General features: G+C 43.2%; 2 protein-coding genes across 17 annotated transcripts in view; both read right to left on the bottom strand.

Annotated features, from left to right (window-relative positions):
- TFDP2 (transcription factor Dp-2) overlaps nt 1-20,762 on the bottom strand; it is a 66,791-nt gene extending 46,029 nt beyond the window's left edge. For 4 of the 15 annotated variants that reach the window (XM_084847206.1, XM_084847202.1, XM_084847199.1 and 1 more), the window contains exons 1-3: nt 20,401-20,688; nt 8,900-9,118; nt 5,296-5,401 (exon numbers count right to left, since the gene is read on the bottom strand). In XM_084847206.1, coding sequence (XP_084703332.1) covers nt 5,296-5,312 — 17 coding nt within the window. In that variant the 5' untranslated portion in view covers nt 5,313-5,401; nt 8,900-9,118; nt 20,401-20,688. Of the gene's footprint in view, nt 1-5,295; nt 5,402-8,899; nt 9,119-13,666; nt 13,779-19,979; nt 20,248-20,400 lie in introns of those variants that run through there. The other 11 variants (XM_084847204.1, XM_084847197.1, XM_084847192.1 and 8 more) reach the window with 8 other exon arrangements.
- A 1,911-nt stretch (nt 20,763-22,673) lies between these two features.
- Nucleotides 22,674-27,398, bottom strand: part of GK5 (glycerol kinase 5) — a 57,324-nt gene continuing 52,599 nt past the window's right edge. Inside the window, exon 16 of one of the 2 annotated variants that reach the window (XM_084847188.1) lies at nt 22,674-26,397. In XM_084847188.1, coding sequence (XP_084703314.1) covers nt 26,243-26,397 — 155 coding nt within the window. In that variant the 3' untranslated portion in view covers nt 22,674-26,242. The remainder of the gene's footprint in view (nt 26,398-27,398) is intronic. The other variant, XM_084847189.1, reaches the window with a different exon arrangement.

The following is a 27,398-nucleotide window of genomic DNA, read 5'->3' on the forward strand; positions in this document are numbered from 1 at the left end:
GTAATCTTTACTTCTGCTCTAACGCCATCTGCTGTAAAGACAAAACAATGTAGATTACAGGATGCATTCTTCAAAATAACTCATCCAAAAACAAGGACAAAGCTACTTTGATCTTTGCCCTAACAGTTTGGCCCAGGCATTGTTCACCTCCTATGAAGCTGATTACTTAGCCCCAATGCAGATATAACACTTCCAATCTAATAAATATATTTAGTTGACTGGGAGCATGCTGCTTGTGGGCTCCTTTTCTCCCATGCTGGGCCACAGATAAGTCTAAAAAGGAGAGAGAAATGGGCACAAAAGTAAAGTCCTCTCTGCAATTCAACAGAGCACAATGTTCCCTTGAGACCAAGGTAGCTGACAAGGAGATGCTGAGATAGGCATGGAGGTTTGTGGATGAGACCTTTGGGGATGTGATAGCGATGTTCCACTCCCAGCTCTTCTGTTATCATGGAGGATGAGCCTCAAGGAAGGAGAACATCACTCTGAGGAAGAAGGAAGCGATCCCTTAAAAGACACGCATTCCTTGGGGAATGAGCTGATATCCTCTCTTGCTGAGGATATGCTTCTGGGAATGCAAGGGCTCCTAGTAGTAGGTGATTTAGTCTTTAGACAAATGGGTTTGTGGACTGCATGGTAAGTTGCATGCCTGGTGTAAAGGTAACAGGTGTCATGCTTTGTCCAGATAGGCAGGTAGATAGTACTGAGGAGAAGCCAGCAGTCATGGTGCACATCAATGCCAATGACATTTATTTACAACATTTATATACCAATTCTAAACAGATTCCAGAGTGGTGAATAATAAGATAAAAGGGATAACAAAAAATATTAAATATTTTTTTAAAAATCAAAGTATCAGTAAAAATCATGGCTGGTCAATTGAGGAAGGCTTGTGGAAATAAACGTACCTTCAGCAGGCATTGGAAACAAAACAACGTTGATGCCTGTCTGACATCCAGAGGCAGGGAGTTCCACAGAGAGGGAGCTACCACACTGAAGGCTCTACTCTGGGTGGATTCCAACTGGGCCATAGGTCCATGTGGAACCACCAAGAGCGCCTCATCAGATGACCTCAGTGACTGGCAGGTTGGTAAGGGAGAAAGTACTCTCTCAAGCATCCTGATCCAAAGTTGTTTAGGACTTTATACATAGTAACAAAACCTTAAACCTGGCCTGGTAGTGAACAGGCAACTAGTGCAGTTCCCTCAGCAAAGGAGTTACATGCTGAAAAGAGGAAGCTCCTGACAACAGCTTGGCCTGTTGTTATTTGAGGATTGTTTCCCCCTCAAACAAGCCATGCCACCCAGGTTCGGACAACACAGCAAGCTGCGCCTAGGCAGGTAATTAGGCAAATGATACCCGGCATGCTCAGGCACATGCCATGGCTTGTATAAGCCGTGGTGATAGTGTAAACTGAGTCACTACGCATTAGTTAACAAAATGTAAAAGGAATTACACTATGGACTCTACATTTCTACAATGTCATCTTCCATTTCAACTTTCCCATCTACAATCCTCCCACACCGAAGAAGTCCCTCACTTATTGATATCCCAATCATCACTGTAAACTCAGGACTGGGATGACGAAGAGTATAAAGAGTAACTGCAACACAGCCAGACTGAGTTTGGATGATCACCAGGGGAAACAGTGCAGCGTCAATTATTTCCCCCACCCCCGCGCACACCGGTTGTGTGACCGGGATTACCTTAATTATCCACACTGCGTCACGGGTTGCTGTGATGTCCGAATCCAGTGCACGGCACGGGTGTGGTTCATTTCCACCCACGCTACAACCCATCCTGTGAAGTGTGTGTTGTAGGGTAGGTGAAAATGAACTATGCTCACGCTGCACATCAGGTCTGGATGACACGGAAACCCAAGTTGCGGCATGGGCAATTAGCATATTCCCAGTTGTGTGACCGTAGGGGCAGCGGAAACAACTGATACTGTGTTGTTTCCCCTGGTGATTGTCCAAACTCAGCCATCGTGTTCTTGAGCTGACCAACTCCAAACCAATTGTCAGTTATAGCTGGAAGAGTTTCGCAGTTCATCACAAGAACAGATTTTGAGTGAGGTTACAACAACCTATTTTCTGTGGAGTTCAAAAGTCTTATCAATTGTGCTGAGCCTCAATTCTGACATACATACACACACTTCTGCGTGTAACACCCAGTCTCAGCACGTATTAGCTTATCTCTGTTCTCCACAACACACCAGAGCCTTTGTAAAAGGTAGCAACCTGCACTTTTATACATTTCAAACCCCAGCTGCAAATGAATTCTGGTCTCAAATGCAGTTCTGTCTGCTAGAATGATTCATTGCTTGGGGAGATGTTGACTGGGTTCAGTTGTCATTGAACTGTGGGCAGTTTTATTATCTGAACCCAGCCATGTTAACAAACCATGGCTTGTTAACCAAGAACCACCCATGAAAATAACCCATGGTTTGTTGTTGGGCTGTAAACTATGGGTTGTTCATGGTTATTACACCATGGTTTGTTATCACAGCTGGGTTCAGACAACACAATAACCCACAGTTCAATGACAATCCACACTCAATCCATACTCAACTTTTGACTTTGGGTTATCATGTTGCATGAACCATCATATGAATTATAGGAGAAAAGGATACCTTAATCTGATACCTGATCAGACTTTTCAGAATTGCCAACAGCGCAAATGATCATTTCTGAATATTAAAAATAAATGATAAAGGATGCCAAATGAACTTTAGTATTAACATGTCCATAGAAGACTATAAAATAGGCAGTCTGAGGAAACACTTTGCTAATCAAAATACAGAAAAGTAGCTTGTAAATTGCCAAACAATAAAGTGTAAGTTAATCAATGTAAAATCAAATGCATTTTAAAGATTGTACAATACATATCTAAATAATGTTAGCTGCTTCTCCTATTAAATGCAGTTTGAAAACTGTTGTTTTATTCTTTTAGGCCACAACCACATGCCACATATGGCTTCTGTCCAGCCTACTACAGGCAGCCATGCCTTTCCCCCTTCTCCGTTTAGTTTGCACCCCCCTAAGCTGGCCACTCAGCTGTTCCCAACTCAGCAGTAGGAAGAGACACACACACACAACCCAGGATCTCAGCAAGCAGGGAGGGGAGCTTTAAACTTTCCCCTTCCCCACATGCAGAGATGGGGAGGGGAAGTGAATCTCTGTGTGGAGGGTGAAAGCATGCATCAGTGTGTACCCATGGCTGTCAGGGGTTTAGAGATGTGAAGGCCAGGGAAAAAAAATGGAAAAATTTGGGGAAAAAACCCAGTTTTTTTAATGTTTTTTTTTTTTTCAAGGACCATTCCCCCCCCCCCCCCAATTGAACAACTTTGGATTATGACGTATTTCCTTTTAGAATTTAAAACAAGGTGTTTATATATTGTTACCAACCCTTTACTCCTTCCACTCCAAAATAATTTCTAAAAACTATGTAATAAAAAGACTTTTATAGAAAGACTAGAGAAGTAAAATGTCTGGAAATAATGAAGTCATGGGGGAAAATATTTTTTAATCCTCTCCGTAAGACTCTCAGCATAGTTATTTCTTATTAAAATTCTTGATCTTTCAGTGATAGACATTTTGGGATACTCCAAGTCCTGCTAAGTTTTCCAAGATGTGAATAGAGTCACCATATCATAATATGGAAGAATATGTACAGTCTTAACAGTTTGGGTTTTGTTCTACAGTGTCCTGTGTTTCTGGACTTGTCTTCCTTGGCCTCCAAGTCTTCCTGCTTCTTCTGGCTTCTAGGATGATTCAGATATTCAGGGACTACTTGCTGAAGTTCCCTCTAGTCAGACATAAACTAGAAATCTAAAATATGTATAACTTGGTTTGCTACAAAATTAATCATGTTTGGTATATTAAAGTTTTAAAGTATGGTTTATTCAGACAACAATAAATTTACTGAGAGCCCTTTTTAAAGGTTTCAAATATGATAATTTTATGAGCAAACCATGTTCTACATAATATAACTTTTAAGAACATAAAGGTTGCTTTACATTCCTAAAGCAGCCTTCCTCAAACTGGTGCCCTACAGATGTTTTGGACTACAATGGCCAGCATTCCTGACCACTGGCCACCCTGCCTGAGGCTGACAGAAGCTGAAGTCCAACTATTTGGACGACACCAGGATGTGGAAGGCTGTCCTAAAGCAACAAAGTAACTTTAGATCTGTAAAGAGTGCTTTAAGAATTATTGCTTATTTTTCATCCCCCCCTTCTGTTTTTTCCTGGGGGGGAAAAACCCAGTAAAAAAATGCTTCCACCCCTCCCCATGGCTTCAAAATTTCCAGAAATTTTACATCTCTACATGGGATAGGATGGAGGTATGTGGGGGGCTGCTCAGCCAGGTCCTGCCTATACCCTAGCCTTCCATGTGGCCTTCCATACATAGAAGACTTGTTGACTTATATAAAGAAGACTTAAATATATATATTTATATATGTAAGATTGAAATTTACAGGATGGTCACATAAAGGCAGAGCTGATCTATATGATCAAGCAGGATATAGGCAACACATTTAAGAATGGGATACAAGCATTTTTTTTCTGCTTCCACCATCACAAGAAAAAATATTCTAATAATACACAGAAAATGCAGTGTAGACATAGATCTTTTACTCTGTTATTTAACATAAAGAAAAAAGTGTTAAGTGGGACAGAAATGCAGGGTAAATTTCCAAGAAGCCATACGTATATTATGGGTTTTCTCTTTTTACTACTACTGGAGCTAAACCAATGGCATCTATTTGTTAGAAGTGTGATTTTTGCCAAGAACCAAGAATACAATGGGCATGTGTTTACACTATGCAAGGAAATGATTGCAGGTGAGTAGTGGGAAACACTGTGTAATTGTTTCTGTTTAACCACTTAGTACAACAGCACAATAAGTCAATATCAATCAAGAACATCAACAGAATTGAATGTATTAATAATAGTAGTTATACTGGTGCTTTCAAAATAATCTTTCTATAGAGCATGCCTAGAAATCTGTGATACATAAAGGATCAATTCTGGTGTTCTCTTCAGAATCCTAAATGTTATACTAGCAGTACCTATACTCTTCCCACCTCAACACATCAGTTTACTGCAATTACCTATCCACAGAATGTATGAGACCATTGCTATTTTGTGTTCACCATGAAATAGACCAAAAAGGTGTCTAAAGCAGGACATTCATAACTAGTTAAAGGTCTGCCAAGTATTAGTTATCAGATACATAGAAAATCTACCCTATGTTTCTTCCATGTAAAGCTGCTAAAAGCAACATTACTTACCATTTGGGGTGCAACATTCACACTGATTGGTGCTAATGTTTTTGGCAATATCTTAGTTGGCAAGTTGGTGGTAGACTCTGGGAGTGCAATTATGGAAAAATACTTCCTAAAAAGGAAAACCACCACCATTATTCTCTTACAGAGAGAACTACATGCCTACACAAACGATTTTGTCTCAATAGCAATGTTACTTAGCAGACAGACAAACATGTTCCAACAAATGAGAAAAACATTATTTAATTTATAACCCAATTTCCTTCCAAGGAGTCTGTCCTCACAACTCTGAGGTAGGTTATGCAGATATAGTGACGTGCCCAAAACCAGCCACTGAGATTCACAGCTGAGCAGAGTATGCAAACATGATTTCTCCACACAAACACCCAACACTAGCAATTGTATCATAATGGCTCAAAACCATGGGAACAAAAATGAGCAGTGCTTTACGTAAAAGTGCCTTAAACGAATTAAGAGCTGTATGGAAGCGAAAAAATATTTCCTGCCCATAGGCTCACAACCGAATCAATACGATACAAAAGGAAAAAGGAACAGGGAGGGAAGAGGAAAGTAAACACTGGACCAGTATTTTTTCTGACAGGGGGGGGGAGCATATATTCTTCTTGCTCTCCAGTAGAGAGCAGCTGATGGGACAATAGCGCACTCATGCATTCATAGTGCTTGGGAGAATTTAACTCTATTCATGCAAGCTCCACCTATCCTGGAGGAACTTTGGTTCAACTTCTATTGCTTGAAATGGCAACAAAGGGCAAGGAGATTCTACCCATCTGAATACACATGCAATTCCTCTTCTTCCCATTCAAGGAATAAAAGGCATAGTGGGAAAGGTAAAGCTTTGTGAGAGATGTGAAAGTTTGAAAACTTACAGATGCTCTTAATCTAAAGATATGGCTCAATATTTTTCATATTCTACAATCACAGTTCAAACAATAATTACTGCTTTACTTATCAATTCTAAGCAAGTACTCTCATGAGGAGTAGAGGGAGACCCACTTTTGCTTCTGTTAGAGATGAAAAGCCATGTTGACTAAAAGAAAAATTCCAAAATCCGTCTTCACTGTAATACCTTTATTAGGACAACTCAAAGGTTGCAAAACACTGTGCAAGCTTTCTAGTTCTCCAGAACCCATCTTGCCTGATGAAGAGATTTGGAGAACTTGAAAACTTGCACAGTATTTTGTGACATTTTGAGTTGGTCTAATAAAGGTATTACTGTGATATTGATTTGGGAAATTTTCTTTTGGAATCATAGGCAAAGTTACAGAGGGAAAAACCTTTCCACATCATACAAAGTTTAAACACAAACTTTACCCACCCCCAAACATGTTTCCTTTCTAAATCAGAGCTAAGAGAACTCTTGATCTGATGAATCCAGAGCCCTAATACAGTTACATGTCAGTGCAGTAGCTGAAGCTGTGCATACATAGCCTTCATCAGATAATCAGCGATTGTGCCAGTCAGCTGTTTGGAAGGACTAAATCCAGCCCCTCAGTTGAAACAGCTGATTGGCACGTTCACTGATTATCTGACCAGGGCTATGTGTGTGCAGCTCTAGCAACTGGATTGAGAAAGTGGAGCGTGGGCAGAACCCATCTGCATATGTGGTTCCTCACCCAGTTAGGGGTAAATGTGTATATACTGAGTGGAAACAAGGGTGGATTGATTTAAATCAAAGCAATTTAAATCCATGATTGAAAGTATGATTTAAATCAGCAAGAAAAAACGTTGAATTAAATAAGTGATTTAAATCAAGTTTTCCATTGAAACTTTTTCATATATTTCCTGAACAATGGTGCAAATGTGACCATTAAACCATGTTAGTTTACAACTAAATAGAGTATTATTGCACTGTTTCATTCTTACAGGCTTTGCATCTCTTTGTCTCGCTGTATATATTTTCCATGCTTTCCTTTTACCTACTGAGAGAATGGCTTTAAAATATTCCTATAATATTCTCATGACAGTTGAGGTTGAGAGGCAGTGTGGTGTAGTGGCTAGAGTGCTGGACTGGGAGTTGGGAGATCCGGGTTCTAGTCCCCACTCAGCCATGGAAGCTCACTGGGTGACTTTGGGCCAGTCACAGACTCTCAGCCCAACCCACCTCACAGGGTTGTTGCTGTGAGGATAAAATGGAGAGGAGGAGTAGTATGTACACCGCCTTGAGTTCCTTGGAGGAAAAAAGGCGGGATATAAATGTAATAAATAAATAAAAATAAATAATATAAATAAACAACACAATATTATTATGCATGTCTACTCTGATATAAATTCCACTGAGTTCAGTGGGGTTTACTCCCAGGTAAGTGGGTATAGGATTGCAGGCTTAATATGAGAATACAGGAAGATACATCCTGGGCAATTTTGTTTTTTTTTCTTTCCAGTACTGCTTCCTTTCATCTTCACTCTGTCTTGGCCCAACCTTGCCCTCACAAAAAACAAAGTAGCAAAGAAAAACAAAATTCCCATGACTGATAGGTGAAAGGAAAGTTTGCTAGTTATTGGACTTAAAAAAAAAATCTCATTTGATTTTTTTTAATCCATTTTTTTGGATTTTTAAAAGCATTTATTTGTATCCCCAATGCTATATTGTGTCTCTCTCTTAATTCCTCTGCTGTGCTTGGCCCAATTCCACCATCACATAAGCACAGAACAACAAACTTTTCTAGCCTGTGTTTTTGCACATATGACTTTAGTCAGGGAAACAGAAAGCCCAAAACTTTCAAGAAGCAAGAGATAGTAGTTCGGCTGGACAAAGACATTTTCATGAAACATGCCCATGTTTGATTGGTAGGTAGCCTCATTTTTATTACATTACAAGTATAGGTTTAGCATGTTTATTATGAGATGTAATTGTTACTATGTTATTTTTTATGTTTGAGATAAATTTGGTATTTTATTTATGATGGGTTTTTTAAAATAAAAAATAGTTTTAAATTAATAAGTCCCCGCCCTTTTAAAGTAGACCAATTTTTATCCCTCCAGTGGAAGCAATTTAAAAATATGTTAAATAGCCTGATTGTGAAGTTATTTCTCTGATTAATATAAAAAGATCTCAAGACACAGCCAATGTAAATGGTCAAATAGTAGGTTGGTGAGACCTTCTACTGACTTTGTGTAGTAGCTAATGGAGCCCTTCCATGGGTGGCCCAAGCCTGCTGGCCCCGGTGCATGTGCAGCTGGCCCCGGCAGAGCACACATAGCCCCTACCTCCAGGGGGAAGTGCCACAACAAGTGGAAATGCTTGTTCTTGGAAGGGGCACGCACCACCAATGGCGGGGCCGGCCATACATACACCAATGCCAGTGGGCTCTGTCTACCTGCAGAAGGGCTCCACTGGATAATACCCTTTAATTCTATTTATTGCAATTCGGCTATAGGCCCTTCTTAGTTCTCACTTCATGTTACAGAGCAATTTTGCTCAGATTGCCTTTGAACAATATTCAAGAATTTTCTGATGTTAAACAGATTGTAACTAAAGTATCATACTTGAGTCTCCACAAACACGGCTAACTACATGAATAACTGAACAGCTCTCTTACAGACAGTTCCAGAAGTTGTTAAAACTTCTACTTCTACTAGACCTACTTACCTTTCACAGGTTTTCTATGATTTTCCTTGTTTCTTTGCTATTTCCAAAAGTTGTGTGATCCATTCTGGGAGACTGTTTTTCAGCGTCTAGATTCTCTGCTCACTCGATTGTGATGCAAGATCAGTTCTTTATTTAGGTTACCAATCTTTTGCGATTAAACTACAGGAAGATAATAAATTCAGTATAACAGGACTCCAGCACAGGATCAAGTGTAATCACCTGGATTAAAAAAGAAGAGGTTTTATTTGTGAAGACCAGCATATTCAGTAAACAGTGAAAGTATATTTCATAAAATGTTAAGCCGCCATTGTGCATTCAGTATTATGAGGAATACATTAACCATTTGACCCCAACAAAAACTCCCCCACTGCCTTGGGTCTCCCGCTCCTATGCATTTGGATCTTATTTAGCAAAGCCAAAGGTTAATTTAGATACTCCAAGGAAATAACTGTAGCCATAATGCAAAACAGACATTCACACATTATGGTGGCAAATCATGGGTTAATTAATCTGTCATAATTGGAAGTTGTGAGCATGACATCCAAACCTGGACTGAAGGGCTGTTTAGGGGCTAAACAACCCACCAGTTAACCCATAGTTTGTTGTTGGATTAACTGCTGGGTTGTTTAGCCCCCTAAACAACCCCTCAGCCTGGGTCCGGATATCACACTGCTGTAGCTGCTGCCGCCACCAACACCAGGCCTTCCCTGCGGACTTCTGCCTGGCAGACCGCCAGTCCCTGCAGGACCAGGCCCCCAGGTACTGAGCCAGCTGTGCTGCTTCCATCTGCCCCTTCCTGGAGGGGCTACATAAGCTGGCTGGCTGAGGTGGCCTGGGAGAGCCAGGCCGTGCAGGAGAAGTTGCCACCACCAGGGAAGAGGCATCCCTGCTGCCGCCGCCGGGCCAGCCGCCGCCGCTGGGCCAGCCGCGGCTGCGGCTGGGCCGGCTGCGGCTGGGCCGGCTGTTGCTGCTGGGCCAGCTGTTGCTGCTGCTGCTGGGCCAGCTGTTGCTGCTGCTGCTGGGCCAGCTGTTGCTGCTGCTGCTGGGCCAGCTGTTGCTGCTGCTGCTGGGCCAGCTGTTGCTGCTGCTGCTGCTGGGCCAGCTGTTGCTGCTGCTGCTGCTGGGCCAGCTGTTGCTGCTGCTGGGCCAGCTGTTGCTGCTGCTGCTGCTGGGCCAGCTGCTGCTGCTGCTGCTGGGCCAGCTGCTGCTGCTGGGCCAGCTGCTGCTGCTGCTGCGCCAGCTGCTGCTGCTGCGCCAGCTGCTGCTGCTGCTGGGCCAGCTGCTGCTGCTGCTGCTGCTGGGCCAGCTGCTGCTGCTGCTGCTGCTGGGCCAGCTGCTGCTGCTGCTGGGCCAGCTGCTGCTGCTGCTGCTGCTGGGCCAGCTGCTGCTGCTGCTGCTGCTGGGCCAGCTGCTGCTAGACCTTGTGTTTGTTTCTGGAGAAGCGGGAAGTGACCTGGAAGTCGGGGGTATATCCACCACCCCTTTGTCATGGTCAGATCACTATCTGGTGACATTAGACTTCTTAGTTCCACAACCCCTCCGCAGGGGTGGAGGACCCATTAAAATGGTCCGCCCCAGGCGTCTGGATTCCTGAATACGCTTGGGGATTCTCCGGAGCACGCTAACGGCCATTTGGTCGAGACCCTGGTGGGTGGCTGGGATGCCACAATCACTGGGGCATTAGATCGGGTGGCTCCAAAACGCCCTCTCCCCCTGAACAGGGCTCGGACTGCACCATGGTTCAATCCGCGGTTACGAGCTCTGAAACAGGAGGTGAGACGGCTAGAGCGCCGGTGGCGGAAGTCTCGCTCCAAAGACGATCAGACACGGGCTAGAGCTGTATCTTCAGCCTATCACATGGCGGTGAAGGCAGCAAAAAAGGAATATTCTGTTGCCTCTATCGCATCTGCAGAGTGGTGTCCCAGGAGGAGATTCCAAGTGGTCCAGAGCCGGGTCAGTCCTGTGGCTCCGGAAGCACTGGAGCATTCTAAGGCCTCATGTGAGGCCTTGGCAAGGCACTTTGCAGATAAAATCGATCAGATTAGGAGTGTTACTCCGTGCTCTGTGGATACAGTTAGTGAGCAAGAGGCGGCCTGTGGCAAACCAGTTTTGTGAGATCAGTTCCAGCTTCTTCCTTTTGATGAAGTGGACAAGGTGCTTTCATCTGTAAGGCCAACCACCTGCTTACTTGATCCTTGCCCATCTTGGCTCATTATGGGCTGCAGAGAGAGACACTGGGCAAGGGGATCAGGGCGGTGGTGAATGCCTCCCTTGAGGAGGGAGTGATGCCATCAGCCCTCAAGGAGGCAGTGATAAGACCGCTCTTAAAGAAGCCCTCCTTGGATCCCCAAGTTCTGAACAACTTTCGCCCAGTCTCGAATCTGTCATTTTGGGGCAAGGTGATTGAGCGGGTGGCGACGATGCAGTTGAAGCCACACTTGGAAGAAGCCGACTATCTAGATCCATTTCAGTCGGCTTCAGGCTTGGGCATGGGACAGAAATGGCCTTGGTCGCCTTGGTGGATGATATGAGGAGGGCTCTGGATAGGGGTGAATGCTCCTTCCTTGTTCTTCTCGACCTCTCAGCAGCTTTTGATACCGTTGACCACGGTATCCTCCTGGACTGCCGGGAGGGGTTGGGCATTGGAGACACCGTATTGCGGTGGTTCCAGTCCTTCCTCTCCGGCAGGTACCAGAGGGTAGCACTGGGAGAGGAGGCTTCAGACCCATGGCCACTCACTTGTGAGGTGCCACAGAGTTCCATCCTCTCCCCGATGCTATTTAACATCTATGTGAAGCTGCTGGGGGCTATCATCAGGAGGTTGGGGGTGCGGTGTCATCAATATGCGGATGACACGCAGCTCTACCTCTCGTTCAAATCTTCACCAAGGTTGGCCGTAGAATCCCTGTCCAAATGTCTGGAGACGGTGAGTGGCTGGATAAGGAGGAATAAGCTGAAGCTGAACCCTGACAACACCGAGGTACTTTTGGTGGGAGACAAGAGGAGGTTGGGGGACGTTGACCTGGTGTTGAAATGGGTACGGCTACCCTTGAAAGACGAGGTCCACAGCCTGGGGGTCATTTTGGACTCCCAGCTGTCCATAGAGGCTCAGGTGTCAGCTGTGAGCTGGACAGCGCTGTATCAACTCCATCTGATACGGCAGCTGCACCTCTTCCTTCCCCACCATCTGCTCCCATCAGTAGTACATGCCCTGGTCTCCTCTCGTTTAGACTACTGTAATGCGCTCTATGTGGGGTTACCCTTGGAGATGGTTCGGAAGCTGCAGCTGGTACAGAACGCAGCGGCTCACCTGATTAAAGGCAGCTGCCAGCAAGATCACATCACTCCAGTGCTGAAGGAGTTGCACTGGTTACCAGTTGTTTTCCAGGCCAAATTCAAGGTGTTGGTTTTGGCCTTCAAAACACTATATGGTTCCGGCCCAGCCTATCTCAAGGAGCGCCTCCAGCAACACCAGACAGGCTGCTTAAAAAGATCAGCCTCGGATGGCCTTCTCTCTGTCTCATCAGCCAGGACAGCTAGACTGGTGGGGATGAGGGAGAGGTCCTTTTGTGTGGTGGCCCCCACTCTGTGGAACTCCCTCCCTAGGGAACTCTGCCATGCCCCCTCTTTAATGAGCTTCCACCATGCATTAAAAACGTGGTTGTTCAGGCAGGCATTTGGGGTGGGTTAGGGTATTTTAGAAAATGTTTTATTGTAAAATTTTATTGTTTTGAACTGTTTTATTATATGCTTTGTATATCGCCCAGAGTGGCTGGGTGACCAGCCAGATGGGCGATTAATAAATTTAATAAATAAACAAGCCTCCAATTGCACCAGAGGATGTTAACAAAAAGTGAAAGCGGCTGTCACGCAGTGCACATCCAAGGCAAATTGTGAGCTAATTAATACATTAATTAATTAGCCCACAATTTGCTGCTGATGTGCGAACAGGCCCATAAACTACTGAAACAAATTTTGGCCATTTGAAGCAGTAAGTGAAGTTTGCCTATTCCCAAGGCATTATAGTGCAAAAATACAAAAAAGCATTGTATATTTTTATTCTACTACAACAGTGCAGAATAATAATAACTACTACCAGCTAAACACAAGGACAATAACATATCCACCAAAAATACTATGTATGAGAAAATAAATAACCACACAGAGGTTGCAACAACGTCTATGTAGAAAGACTGTAGTATTAGAACAGTTGCGGGATGGAGAGGGTGCACATGTGCTCTTCAGCAATGGAAGTTACAACTTATCAAAATTACAAGCAACTAATAATCTGGAGCTTCCTGGCTTGATTGTTGACATGAATGTCAATGTTAATAACTTATCTTGTTCACACACCTATTTAACTACTGAACTTATTCCTCTTCTTATTCTCTTAACAACAATTATCAGCTCAATTACTCCCCTTTCACAGATATAGCAATGCATGCAGTTACTGACTTTGCTTCTCAAATAAAGTGGTAAAAGTAGAATCTGCAAACATAATTCAGCTCTGTGTATATACATGTTCAAGTATTGCTACTACATTTTAAACAGATCATTAACTAATTATTTTTATTTAGCACATTTATATCACCCTTTCTTCCACCATGGAACTTAAGGTGGCAGTTATAAATTATAAGGTTTTTGATTAGGAAGTACCGTAAGTCTCAACAACTCCTGGAAGTTAAACACTCCTAGTAAACAAATTAGTTGTGCTTGGTTTGAAACAGAAAGCTGGAATTACCATGAAGTGTAGCACAGAAAAGTTACCTCTTCTCTCCTTTGGAAGGCCAAGCCAAATAGAATAGCTTTGGTCCCATTCTTTACCAGTCAGAGAGGAGGAACCCTTCAGACACAGGACTTGACTTCAGCACAGCGTATGCTAGAACAAAACAAGTCTTTCAAACCACAGAGGACTGAACAAGAGGAAAACATGCAGTAGGAAAGCAAGGAGGAATTCCAAGGAGTCCCTAACTACTTCAGGGGTACCACGCAAGTGTAATCTGCAAAAAAGGAGCACCAACCCCCTTCAACAGTTGAGAAAAGTTCCCCAATATAATATGGGAGGAACCGTATGCTGCACTCCCTGCTGAACAGAAGAACACTTCATGTTAAGTCCAACTTCCCATCCACAGAGTGACCTCAGCCAAGGCACGCTTATTAATTCCATAGTGGCGAAAAAGGTAGAGGGATTTGCCCAAGTAGCCACCTAGAAATATTTCAGAGTGGTGCATAAGTATGCAAGGCAACTGAGGTGGCTGCTCCCCTCACTAAATGTGGCTTAATCCCTTAAGGGGGGCATGAACCTGAGACCTATAGGTGAAGGCAATACATTCCCTAACTCATCTGTTGATGGTGCACCTGGACCCTTTTTTTTTTACTTTGTGCTCCATTCTTATACAGCACAAACAAACCATCCAGAGTGTCAAAATGCTTCAGTCTTTTTGATTTATACCCTGCAGCCCAACAAATGTTAAGCTCATGCCACTTTTCCTGGAAATGCGTTGGGAATAAAAAGTCTGGTAGCATAACATCCTGGGATCTATGGAAGTTAGAGCTTACTTTGGGAATAAAGGTTGGATCCAGACAGACTACTCTATTTCAGTAGACCATTCACAATTCCTGTCTGAGAGTGACCCAAATTCTCCCACACTCTGGCCAAAGCCAACACCACCAGGAAAATAATCTTCAGGTGAGCTCCCTAATGGGAGCAGAATGTAAAACCCATGACAGCTTGAAGCACCAAGGTCACATCCCAACTTGGAAATCAGTGAACAGGAGAAAAGACAAGGTGTTCGCCTCATAGAAAATGCTTCACCCCTGCTTTGGAAAATTTATTTGGACGATTTGACAAAAACTTACTGACTCTAAAGGGTCCATCATTGGACTGGATGATGTCGTATGTCTCTAATAATCTTCCTGTTCTACTGTTCTAAAGTACTGTTCTACCTTATTGTATACCCTTTTTGTGACCACAATTTGTTGTTTGTTATGTTCAGTTTTTGCTATTTGTACCAAAAATATATGCAGTAAAAATTTAAACTAAAAAATTGCTTCACCTGTGGAAAACCTGTGGCAAAATTGCTTTACCTTGGGTACCATCCATCACAGTGTGCTACCCCAGGTGACTGCTTTTGTTGTGAGGTTATTGGGAGCCAGCCCTTCTAAAGACTTATAGGTCTTATAGGCCCCTTCCAACCCTACTATTCTATGATTCTATGAAGGCTAGATCTGGAAGCTAGGCTATCTCAGGAATAACCTACTTGTGCCTACACAATGTCTGGAAGGCAATCCAAGTCATCTGGTATATCTTGTGGGTGGTATCGTATCATAACGCCAGGATGGTTTGCATTGCCCCTTTCAAAAATCCAGTTGGAGGTCGTCTGGGTGCATAATAGGGCCCTGGGAAAGAAGATGCAGCCAAACCCAGATTCTCCATGGAGGACTGACACTAAGGTCCATAACTTCCAAAAACCAGGGGTAGGATCCAACAGTGCCTGACTGCTGGCGGCCAACACCACCTTTCCCGGTGCATGCATAGCCCCTTCCACTGGCCCCTGAGATGTGGAATTTCCAGGAGCAAGCCCTCAAATGAGCAGAAATGCTAGCTTCTGGAAGGGCAGGCTGCACTTTTCCACATCTACTTTTAAGACAGTGCTTGCTAATTATTCTTTTCCTATGCCCACTCCTCATTCAGTTAGCAATCTTAAATGGCAGAATACTTCATCCATTTAAAATAAAGACTTTGGGCTTCGGTATTTCGAGTTTTTGTTCTTGATAGAGTCATAAACAGTATCTTTGATTCACAATCACTAGCTTAGCTCACAGTATTATGAAAGGAAAACAGTTGACATATCCCAATTTTGAATTTCTATTTAAGTGGCAAACTATAGTAACTTCACCACTCCCCCAGCATACTGCAGTTATCCCACATTCACCTTTCAGGAAAGATTTATTTTCACACTATGCATTTAGTTCAGTTTTAAGGGGCTGGTGAAGATAAAGAGTATCCAATATATTCTGTAAAATGCTCACACAGCAGAAAGAAACCAAAATGATATCTTGCCTGGTCTAAAGAAGCATGCCTCTTTTATTGCAGTACCAACACTGCACAGTCTTTGTTATCATTCAGAGAAAACTTGAGATGGTGTCAGACATGAATAAGCAAATGCAGAACCATTCTATTAACATCTGGATATCTAGAATACCAAGAAGATGCTTTGGGAAGATTGTGTCAATTTACTATAAACACTTAAAAGTATTCTATCTCCCAAATTAATTTTCAAATTCCCTTTTTGTTTGTTTTAGGAAATACCCCCCCCCGCCTTCTTAGGCTCAGAAGACGACTTTGATTCCTCCTTTTTTGAGCTCTGGCCCTCTTGGAAGCTTCTCAGCCATCATAAATGTAAACGAGCACCCAGGTGTGGGTGGGTCTGTAAAGCCCATGCCTAGGGTTCGGCTAGGAGGGGAAGTAGACTTGACACTTCTACAGACCACAGTGAGTGGGAGAGAGTCTTTGCTACTCCCTCAGGAAGGCTGGTCAAGATCTATGCCATATCTGTCACCAGAAATCCACCGCCTCAAGCACTCCCTTCTAGAGGACAGCCCAAAGTCTGTCTTGATGGTTACGCCTGGTTTTGTAAAAGCCTGGCAGTGTACGCACACGTCCACTTTATATCCTTCCCAAAGGCAGAAGAGACACAGGGAATGCCCATCTGTGGGTGGGAGTTTACTCCCACAGCAGACATATTTGTGGAAAAGTACCTGCAGGACCCTGAGGTGATGAGACAATCGAAAAGACCGTAAACAAAAATAACAAAACCAGAAAGATAGAGATAACAGTAGAACAAAAAGGTATGAATAAAAGCCTCAGTTGTCAAAAATAGTCTCACTGCATAACAACAGAGGTTTCCAACAAGGCTACCACAATGGTGGTCAAAAAAGAACTGAGGGAACAGGCAGGAACTCGCTAGGCACATGCACACTGGGATGGTGGGGAAGGGTTCTCATCAAAAAATCCTCAGCAATAGAAGTTTCCTGAATGGAGTTCTGTGCAGGTGGAGAGCCCACATGCACAGAGACCACAAACAAGAACTGTTATATTCTTGGCACACTGGTGGATATTACCTTATTCCATCTTTAATTGTGGTCTTCCCTAATCCCTGACAGGGAAAGAAAAGCTATTAAACATTACAGGGAACCTTCCAAACAAAGTGAGCAGCTAACAGTGATAAAGGGAAGGTATAGTACACTCCTCCCTTCCCACCCAGAGTGGGAGTCCTGGAATTTCTAGATCATAACATGAAACAATAATTCCAGTCTGTCTGACCAAACTTTGAGGTAAGGGCACAATTCCACAATCTTGGCCTTACCATATTTCTTAGCTAATTTGAAATGAGGTACCAGACAGTTTATTTTTATAATAGCACAATCTTTGCAACCACAAATTGTCTATGAGTGAAGGAAGAAGTTCAATATCATAACCTCTTCTCAGCTCGAAGGACATGCACCAACACTATATGGAAAAGAAAAGACAGACACTTACCTTTGTAAGTGAAGAGAGACAGAAACTAAGAGACCATACACTGAAAAAACTAGAAAATATTAGTAAAGGGGGAAAGGAACTTGCACTGCAGAGTAAACAGCATTTGTGGCAAAAGATGTATATATATATATATGTGTGTGTGTGTGCGCACGCATGCACACACATATTAAAACATTTTTCAGATGAGGATCAAAGAACAGTTGCTCTTCTGTTAAAGTTTAAGGGCGAATGGACTATGCCACCTGCTAATAACTTCTAGTAAGTTCACTGAAGTTTGCTGAACTATTGTGGACTTTGGCATTTTAAAGACCTTCAAATATTTAAAATGATCTGTCATAACCAATTGCAAGTGCCAGGAGACATTTCTCAGAGAAGAAATCATTTCAAGAAAGTCTGTAAAACTCAGTTATCTTTGTCAGTGACCTCTTAGGTCAATACTAACATTTGGCAAGCTTCCAGTCTTATAAACAGATTTTAACAGCTCAAAAAGCCAGCCAGTGTGACTCCACCATCTGTCATGACCTCCTCTGTTTCAGACAGAAGAACTCTTGAAGTCAATGTCAAAATATAGTCTTTTTCTCTGGGCTTATAATTACTACCACAGAGAATAAAACTGAAGCATAAGGTTTTTTAATCTATCCAATTTCTGTTGAAAGTGAAATGAAAAACCAAGCAAAGTTTTGCAGTTCAAACGAGATCTTTAGAGAAAATATTCACTTCTGTAAATTGGTCAACAAATTTCAATCACAACTGAATTTAGAAACTAGAGTTATTTAAGATATATTTTAATTAGTGTACAAACACACTGCAGCATTTACTATAATGTGGGCCACTTTTATCTCCATGCCTTGTATATGTGGGAAGCCAAAATGTGTGAATCAATAGAACCAACAAAAACATGTCAACCCTGGCCACCCAACGCCATGGATGCCCTACCCAGGCTAGCAACAAACAATGACATCTGCCTGGGAATGGATCACGGTCGCTCTCTCCCAGGTCTGCCTGCATCTCTGTGTACCCTTAGCATCCGGCACTCCAGCCCACCATACAAACACAGGAGTTTCTAGCTAAAGGCATGACTTCACCGCAATTTTATCTGTTTCTGGATTTGCATTCAAAACCTGGATAAGAGTGCTTTGGCTTGGTGAAGCCACTAGTTGGCCACTGTGTGAACAGAATGTTGGACTAGATGGACCCTTTGTCTGATCCAGCATGGCTCTTCTTACGATCTTAATTAAATTTGTTGGATCGTGTAGATATGTTTAATTCTACGTAAGAGGTGATAACAAGTTTGTTGTGCTGTTGCATTAGAGTATTTTGCATAGATCTTCAGCAAGGGTTAAAATTTATGCTATATTTCTTGTTTCCTAAACCAGCCTGCAATTTCTTATACATTGTTAAATTAGGGGTGTGTGTGGTAAACCAAAAGCTCCAAGGCCAGGTGCTCATCCAAGACCCAAATGACACCCCTCCACGTTAGCCATGTTGAGAGGCTCATACAAGCCCCCAGAAGTATCAACTTCCCTTTTTGGCCATGTCCAGACTCTCACCCTGCTGCCCATCAAAACCCAAAATGTAGGGGTGTGAGGAGTTCTAATTCCACATTAGGACCGTAGGCTTCCATTTTTACCCCACCACAATTAATTTTACTCAAGCTTATTAATTAACCTCCTATCTAGAGTGGATTTAGAACTCATTACTACTAATCTGCAAAAATAATGCACCACTTCTCAAAAGTGTGTGGTTTTTACTAAAGGAAGAGTGCTCCTACTAAAAGAGTAATACCATTTTTTCCTCAATCCACAAGTCATGCTGCCCAGTACCTGACCGTATGCAGGCACATATGACTGTGGTCAAAGAACATGGCAAACTATCCTGCTGAATGTTGGTACTGGATTGGGATAGGGGCAAGTTCAGGACCACTGCACATACCCACAAAATTCAAAAAAACTACTTGCAATATTTCTTTAGGCAAGATTAACTTTAGCGACCAAAGGGTAAGCAGATGAATTCAGCCTGATATCTCAGCAAAGCCAATATTAAATTTCCATTTACCTGGGAGTCCAGCCTCAGTTAACTCAATGGGATTTATTTCTGAGCAAAACATGGGTAACAACAGACTACACGATTGCCTTGCTAAACATACTTCAGTCACGGCACGCTGAACACTGCTGATCATATTCCCAAGCAGACATGCTTAGAATCAGGCTCTAAGTAGTTAAAGCAGTAGCCCGTATTACACCAACTTCCGTTGCAAGTCGGCAAAAGGCAAAATAAAGGAAGCTGGGGAAGCAGGATAAACAAAAACCTTCAAGCCCCAAGGCGGGTGCAACAAGGCTTGTCGGCGAGGTTAATGGTGGGTGGATTGGTGGGGAGAGAGAAGAGACTTCACCCTACCAGCTCGGCAACCCATACAAGCAACTTGGTTATATATACAATAGTGCACCTCAAATCCCAGCCCTGCTGGATTCCAACCCTCATAAACAAATAACCCAGTTTTCGCCATCCATTTGCGGAGGGGCCCAGAGAGACACAGACCTGTGTGCGCACTTTCCAACCAGCAGCAATGGTGCCCAAGGCCCCCGCGACCGAGGCAGGCAGCGATGCTCCTGAGGCCCTGCTAATCCCAACACGCGCCCAGGGCTAGGGCTAGGGCTAGGGCTGTGGCCGGGGCGGGGGCGGCCGGGCGTGAAAGCCTCCGAAGACGACGACGACGGGAGAAGGGTCGGAGGGCGTGTAGGGGGGAGAGCTGAAGGCGGCTGCCTCAAGCGGCGGCCAGGGTCGAAAGAGAGCACCCCCACTGGCCAGGGGAAGCACATTCACAAGGCTGGAGGAAGAGGAGGGGACGCGGAAGCGTCGGGGATGAGCCTCTCCTCACGCCGGCAGAAAGCTACCTCAGGGCGCGCTGAACGGGGAAGAGGAAGGGGCGGCGGGGCGCCGTCGAACAAGCCCAACCCACCTCTCCTCAGCCCGAGGGCCACCGGGAAAGGGCTGGACTTAACAGGAGTAACGACGGTCCCCAAAACAGAGGCGCCGGCTTCCGTGAGGAGAAAAAGAAAGCGACCGTGGGGGCGAGCACGGCTCTGGCGCGGGGGTGGGGGAAGACCCCAGGATGGAGACGTTTCCCTCAGGACAGCAACGGCTCTCGCCCACCTCAGCGCCGGCCGCCGTGACACCGTCGCCCTCGCCACAGCAGCCCGAGCAGCCGCCACTGTCACAACCGCTCGCGGGCTCCCTCTTCTTCTGCAGGTCTCCCCCGCACAAGCTTGGCGGCGTCTGGCAGCCGAGCTTGCCCATTGGTCGGCACGTCCGCGCGAAGTCAGGCGTCTCCGGCTTCCCATTGGCGGGCGGGCCCGTGTGTACACAACCTGCCCGCCGCTCAGCGGAGGAGGCCAGGGGAAAGGGGCGGGGCTAAAGCCTCGAGCGCACCTGTAGCGACTACCGGGGGAAGAGAAGGGGCGGGGTTTCGAAAGTCGCGCATTAGAAGGTGGCGCCGCCTCCTGCTCCCGGGAAGAGTCCGCGCCGGCTTCAAAGGCAGGCTTCCCTGCGTTCTGGCCGCCGGTTCAGTTTAATGAGGCTGCGGCCGCTCAGGCGCAACCCCAGCAAAGGTGAACTTGCGAGTATGTGAAGCAGGCTATTTAAAAGCACAGTGTCTTGTGGCAACTTAAAGACATCTGACATCACAAATGGTAATATATTGTTTTTTTAAAAAACACGGACATATCAACCTATCAGGAGGCCCTGCGCTGGAGGTGGCCATCCTTGAAGAAAGGCGTTTCAGAGAGACTGATGCGAAACCGAATTACAATTCATCAAGAAATTCTTTGCATTTGGGTCTTAAGCAAGATAATGGTTTCCTGTCCCACTACAGATTTAATTAGCTCAGCATTGCTAGGTTGATAAGTGTTATCACTACTGGTGTGAAAGGTCACTGCACATATTTTGCATACGCTGGCACTGTATTTTTACATTTCATTTTCGTGCTCACAATACCCACTGCTCCATGTGTATGTATACTTGAAACTCAGAACAATGTGTGCATCCGCTGAAGTGGACTCTAGGACACAAAGGCTGTGCCAAATAAAAATTTCTTAGTTGTAAAGGTGCCACAAGGATCCTGCTGTTTTTGCTGCAACAACAGATGACCATGGCTACTCCTCTGGCCATTACCTAAAGAGACCTCAGATTATATATTATGGCCAGACCCAGTCCATCTCACAAAAACAGTTAAGTCTACTCCACAAATTATTTGAATACTTGGATTTGTGTCACATATTGGTAGTTGACATCTTCACATTTACTCAGGCCAGGTTACATTTGTGACAGAGTTATATGTTCCTTTAACTCACAGAGGTTTAAGCTAAGCCAAAGGATATATTTTTCATTATTTGTTCCCAGGAAGTAACCAAGAAGTAGAGAATCACAGTCGCATAGAGGCTAACAGCCCAGTCCTAAGCATTTTATTCATAGGGAACTCCGAAGTTCAATAGAAGTGCTTGTAGGGTTGTGTTGAAAAGCTGCAACCTTCCTGGCTGTAAACCTCATTGACGTCTAAGAAAATGGTACAGGAGCAGGAAGGATCTAGCTTCATAGAATATTTTCATGCCCCAGTTTAGTGAAATCACAGCACTATCCATATTCAAAAATAGGAACACAGCTGAATTCAGTGCAATCCATGGGCATTAAAGCATGCCTAACTCCATAAAGGATTGGATGGTAAATTGAACTTTCAAGGCAACTTTTTATTTTGACATTTGAAGATCCAACTCTATAGGATGGAAAACAGCTTCCCAAAGGTGAAAAGGAAGTTCCTAGTTGTGTTTGGAACAGCATCCAGGTCTACTGCTTTCAAGTTGTAAGTGCTTCAGCACAGAAAAAATACAAGTCTCCATTACATTTTTTTTTCTCGGCTAACAGCAAGTCAAGGGCATCTACAACAGACCAGACAAAAGAAGTCTTATATGTTTCTAAGCAGAGCAGATAAATGAAAGAGGGAAATATTTTGAATGAAAAAAGATAGCTGGAGAGCCACACGTAATCTCAAAGGCAACATTATCCCTTATTGATGCAATTAAATGCCTAGGGAGTCTTAGTACCTCTAAGCAATTAAGCAGCAAGTTTCCTTGTCAACCTAAACCAATTCCCATTTGGAGTTGCCTTTTTCATGACACAGGGGAACACTTGCTGTGACATGACCAGAACAAAGTATCAATACACAAAATGATTAATCTTGAATGCAATAATTATATGGAAAATAAGTACATTGTATGTATAGTTTCAAATAGTTTCAAGCTTGGAATTTATGCTTACATTGATATTCCAATGTACACATTTAACGAAGGATTACAACGTAAATTAAAACATACTTGATTTAGCACTTGGTAACCGCTAGTTTCAGTTTACAAAACACATGTCTCCCAAATTTAATGTTTGATACAGATCACAGGTCATTCATAACATTTAAAATATATTACATAGTGTTACAAATGTCTCAAACACAGAAGAGTGGTTATAAGTAATAACCATCTCCATTTATTCAGAACAGTGCAATGATTTTATTAGAGAATTAGGAATCTGTTAGGTGTTTCTGCAAGCTAGAGTCAGCTAAGTAACTGTTTATAAGTTAATGTTCTGCCATAGAACTGGTCTACATGAAAAATGCTGCTCAAACGTTTAGTTCTTCTGCACAGGCTTGCTTTCTTGCTCTCAAACATACATACACAAATTCAAGTCAATCCAGGTACAACGGTCCACAATATAAAATATAAAAATAAAACCTACTACAAATATAAAATATAGTTCCTTAGATGCTCTAATTATAACCTGCTCTAGACACAGAGAAAGTAATATAGTACAGATTATCATGGAAAATCCCCCGCTTGGACCCTTTCCCTTATTCAGGCACTTGAAGACCATTGCTATGGTGACATATGGCAGGATAAACAGAATTCTGCCCTAAAAATTCTGACTACAACCCCAGATGCTCCTATTAGGGCAACATCATTCATTTGATTTCCATGCTTAATCGCACGTGCATATAATGTCTGTGGTCCTGAAGTACACACACCGGAGGTTTTCTGAAGGCTTCTCTACATGATGATGCAAAGCACAACCTAACCACATCTTCTCCTTTATCTTTTCCTTGTGGAATTCCCACTGTGGCTCTGTAGCAATATATCTAGTTCCCACAGCATGGGTTACAGATGGAAGGTAGGGCCTTGCTGGAGAGGAGGAGGCTGTATGGCTATATACCCCATTTTCTTGGCTTAAAGAGACTTTTGCCAAAGGTTGTTTTCATTTCCCTACAAAACCCTTTTTTATATTCCTCTCCTCACCTAATTTACCAAAAATAAACACCCCCCACCCCCCATTCTTTGCATGCTGAAGGTCCCAAGTTCAGTCACTGACATCTCCAGGTAAGTCTGGAAAAAGTCTCCTGTTTGAAACCCCTGAGCCATTGCCAGTCAGCACAGACAATGCTGAGCTAGACTGACTAATGATTTAACCTGGTGTAAGACAGATTCCGATGTTCCTAGAGCAGGAGTAGGCGACCTTTCTGGGCCCGTAGGAACATTTGGTACTTTAAGAATCTGTCCTGAGCACCACTACAAAATGGGTGTGCTGCAGATAAAAGCATCTGCCTGCAGCCACTTGCCATCTTCATTTCCTAAGAATGTCTCTGAACTCCATGTGTGGCCCAGAGGCATTTGTCGGAAAAGAAGATGGGAGCAGCCAGAGGCGCTCACTTTGCTTTGAAATGATCCCAGGTGCCAATAAGAAACATTATTTTTTAAAAGATAAATACCATGTGGGAGGGGTAGAACACCTTAGTGGGCACCAACTAAGGTGTCCAAGGGCACATTAGTGCTCACAGGCACCATGTTGCTTACCCCTCTCCTAGAGAGCACATGACATGACATGAGGCATGGCACCAGTCAACAGATATCCATGACACCCTGACAACTATTCTATGTAGGATTCAGTTACAAAATGATATTCTTGTTGGAGGGAAAATACATTTGACCAGTGAGAAAATATTGGAATGGTAGAAAAATGCCATTTCCAGGCAACAAAAAGTGCTACTTGCATAAAGAAGCTTGGATTCCAACACACCTGTACTATTATTGCCCTTAAAACAGTGCTTGGAAATGGGCTGGGAGTTTTCCCTTTGAGTGGCGCTTTATACTCTTAAAAAAAACCCCAAAACACAACACCTCGAGTCCTTTTAAATAAAAACACCAAACCTTTTGGCAGGAGAGCTGCTAAAGAAAACATTAGACATATATGCACTATTTCACATATACTCTATCTTGCATATTTTATATTGAGATTAGATTAGGGGGTGAGGTGGGGGAGACAGTGATTGGGGTAAGGTTTGAAGTATTTAAAGTAACAGATGTGCACAGTCAGGGAAAACTGAACAGCAGGTCAAAGGAATGGCCCTGGTTGTGTTGACCTTCTGGTAAACAGAAAACAATCTCAGCCAACTCTGGATTTGGAAATATATGCAGTAACCGCTTAAACGTAAAAGCTAAACACCTATTAGTTCCCCCAGCCCCAACCCTTTAAACATGCAGGACATGGAATAAAGGGCTCAAGTTACAGGAAGCCAGATTCCGGCTGAACATCAGGAAAAACTTCCAGTTAGAGCAATACAACAGTGGAACCCATTACCTAGGGAGGTAGTGGGCTCTCCCACACCGGAGGTATTAAGATGAAGCTGGACATCCATCTGTCAGGGATGCTTTGACTTAGATCCCTGCATTGAGCAGGGGGTTAGACTCGATGGTCTTATAGGCCCCTTCAAACCCTACTATTCTAAGATTCTATGAAAAGCTAGGATTCTGAATTCCATAGATTCTGCATTAGTAGTGATATTTCACAAGCAACAGCCATAGTGTTTCCTAAATATTTCCCCACCTCCTAGACCAGGTTGGGAAACCTGTGGCCCTCCAGATGTTATTGTACTACAACTCCCATCATCATCTGACTGCTGGCCATGCTTGCTGTTGTGACTTAAGAGTCCAACAACATCTGGAAGGTCACAGGTTCCCTACCCTTATTTTAGACATGGCAACAGCTTACTGATTTCCAACATCATTTGGATATTAAAACTTTTTCCCCCTGGTACACAGGACACAATTTTTTCAAGGCCTAACAGATCAGAAATGAAGATCATCGTTGCAAAGGGAGATCAGTCTCCATATTGGGTTTGCACTCTCAGTGTTTCCTTGTGTGAATCAATGCTCAAGTTGGTAAGAAGCCCCATTCCGTACTAGATTACATTTCTTCTTAGGTCTTTTGCATATCATGACAGCGTAGATGAAACTTTAAAATAGACAGAGAGTGAAATACGTTTTGCTACTCTCCACTCTGCCTCCTACCTATAGAGTCTCCTGTTTTCAGGCCAAACTAGATGTGTGAATGCATTTCTGTCTCTTTCATCCCCCCGCGCCCAAATTCTGTGTTTTTCCTACTGACTCAAATAGCAGATTTCCCCCCATCTCCATGAATAGCATTTGATTTTTTTAAAGAGATGTTGTATACACACATCTCTATCATCACATCTAATTTGGCCATTACAGGAAATAATCCCTTGGGACCATACATAACACTGGCATTCATTCAATCTCTTGCCTACCATATGGTGAAGTTTCAGTGGGACAATTGATATATTTTGAGTAACGTTACAGAAGACTAACTGCAGTCCGCTCTAAAGCAGTTGGAGCTGTGGGTTATATTATCCTGTAAAACCAAAGTTTCATAGATATTAAAGATACTAAAGTTTTGCACCAATCTCATCAGTGGGGCGTCTGACTGTACCAAGAGAGAGAACGTTGAACAGCTTTTATCCAGTTACTCATTGCAGGTTCATATTCCTTTGGCTTCTTCTGTGGCTTAAAAACCGTGTCAGTTTGTCTCAGCTTTTTCAGTTGTTCTTTGTTATTCCAAAATCCTATAAACAAAACAAAAAACACTATCAAGTTGACTATAAACGTTGTATCAGGAACAAGTGCAGAGGTATACATAAATCTAGTTTTAAGAATAGTAGAGCTAAGAAAGGAATTAGTCATAACATCTATAAAATGGGCATTTTTTTAATATTCTAGAACTAAATTACAGAATAATCTAATCTAAAAGAAGCACGCTAGCCACCAATAAGAAGCACGTAATATCTACTGAACTGAGATGATTTGGTATGTGTGAATACTAATACAGCCATCACCTGCAGCTTTTCTTGTGAGGGGCGATTAACAACGCGGTCCCTAAAACACTAACATCATTGTACATGAACTTGACCTTCTATTTGGGGCTATGCTCATGCTACTTGTGTACAGCTACTTGCATTGCATGAAACCAAACTTTCCTTATGATAAAGACACGTATGGAGGCCCCACCTACATATAAAGCCTCCAGTCTGCCCTTGTACATGTATTTTTTATTTTATTTGATCCATTTCTTAGCCACCTTTCAAGATCATAGTCTTCCCAGGGCAGCTTACAGCATAAAAATATTGTATTAACAAAATCATATTATGCATAAACAAATTTAAATAAAACCAGTTACAATAAAATAGCATTTCCCTTCAATGGGAAATCTACAGAGGAAAAGGTCTGATCAAGGTTAGTTCAAGCCCAAATCAAGCCAGGAAATGAATGACAAACCTACCCTTGACAAAGTAAACCTCAGAAAGATTCCTGCCTCATAGTGAGCCTCTCCAAGATACACCTGGCTAGCCTTGCGGTTCAGACGTCTATGCAGGTATTGTGCAAGCAGACCACTGTAGATTACCAAACCTCATATTCTGCACAGAGATAGCCACAAATGACAACACTGAGATTCTTGGGAGTTGGGAATGAAATAGGGAAAAAGTAGAACTGTATTTCATCTTCTGTCTCCTCTAGGCCATTATGGTGATGTGCCTGATGGTGACAACAGAATATATGCAACAGCTCC

Source organism: Heloderma suspectum, chromosome 3 (genome assembly GCF_057233095.1).
Source record: "Heloderma suspectum isolate Gila_16-S chromosome 3, 16-S_ref, whole genome shotgun sequence".
Lineage (NCBI taxonomy): Eukaryota > Metazoa > Chordata > Lepidosauria > Squamata > Helodermatidae > Heloderma > Heloderma suspectum.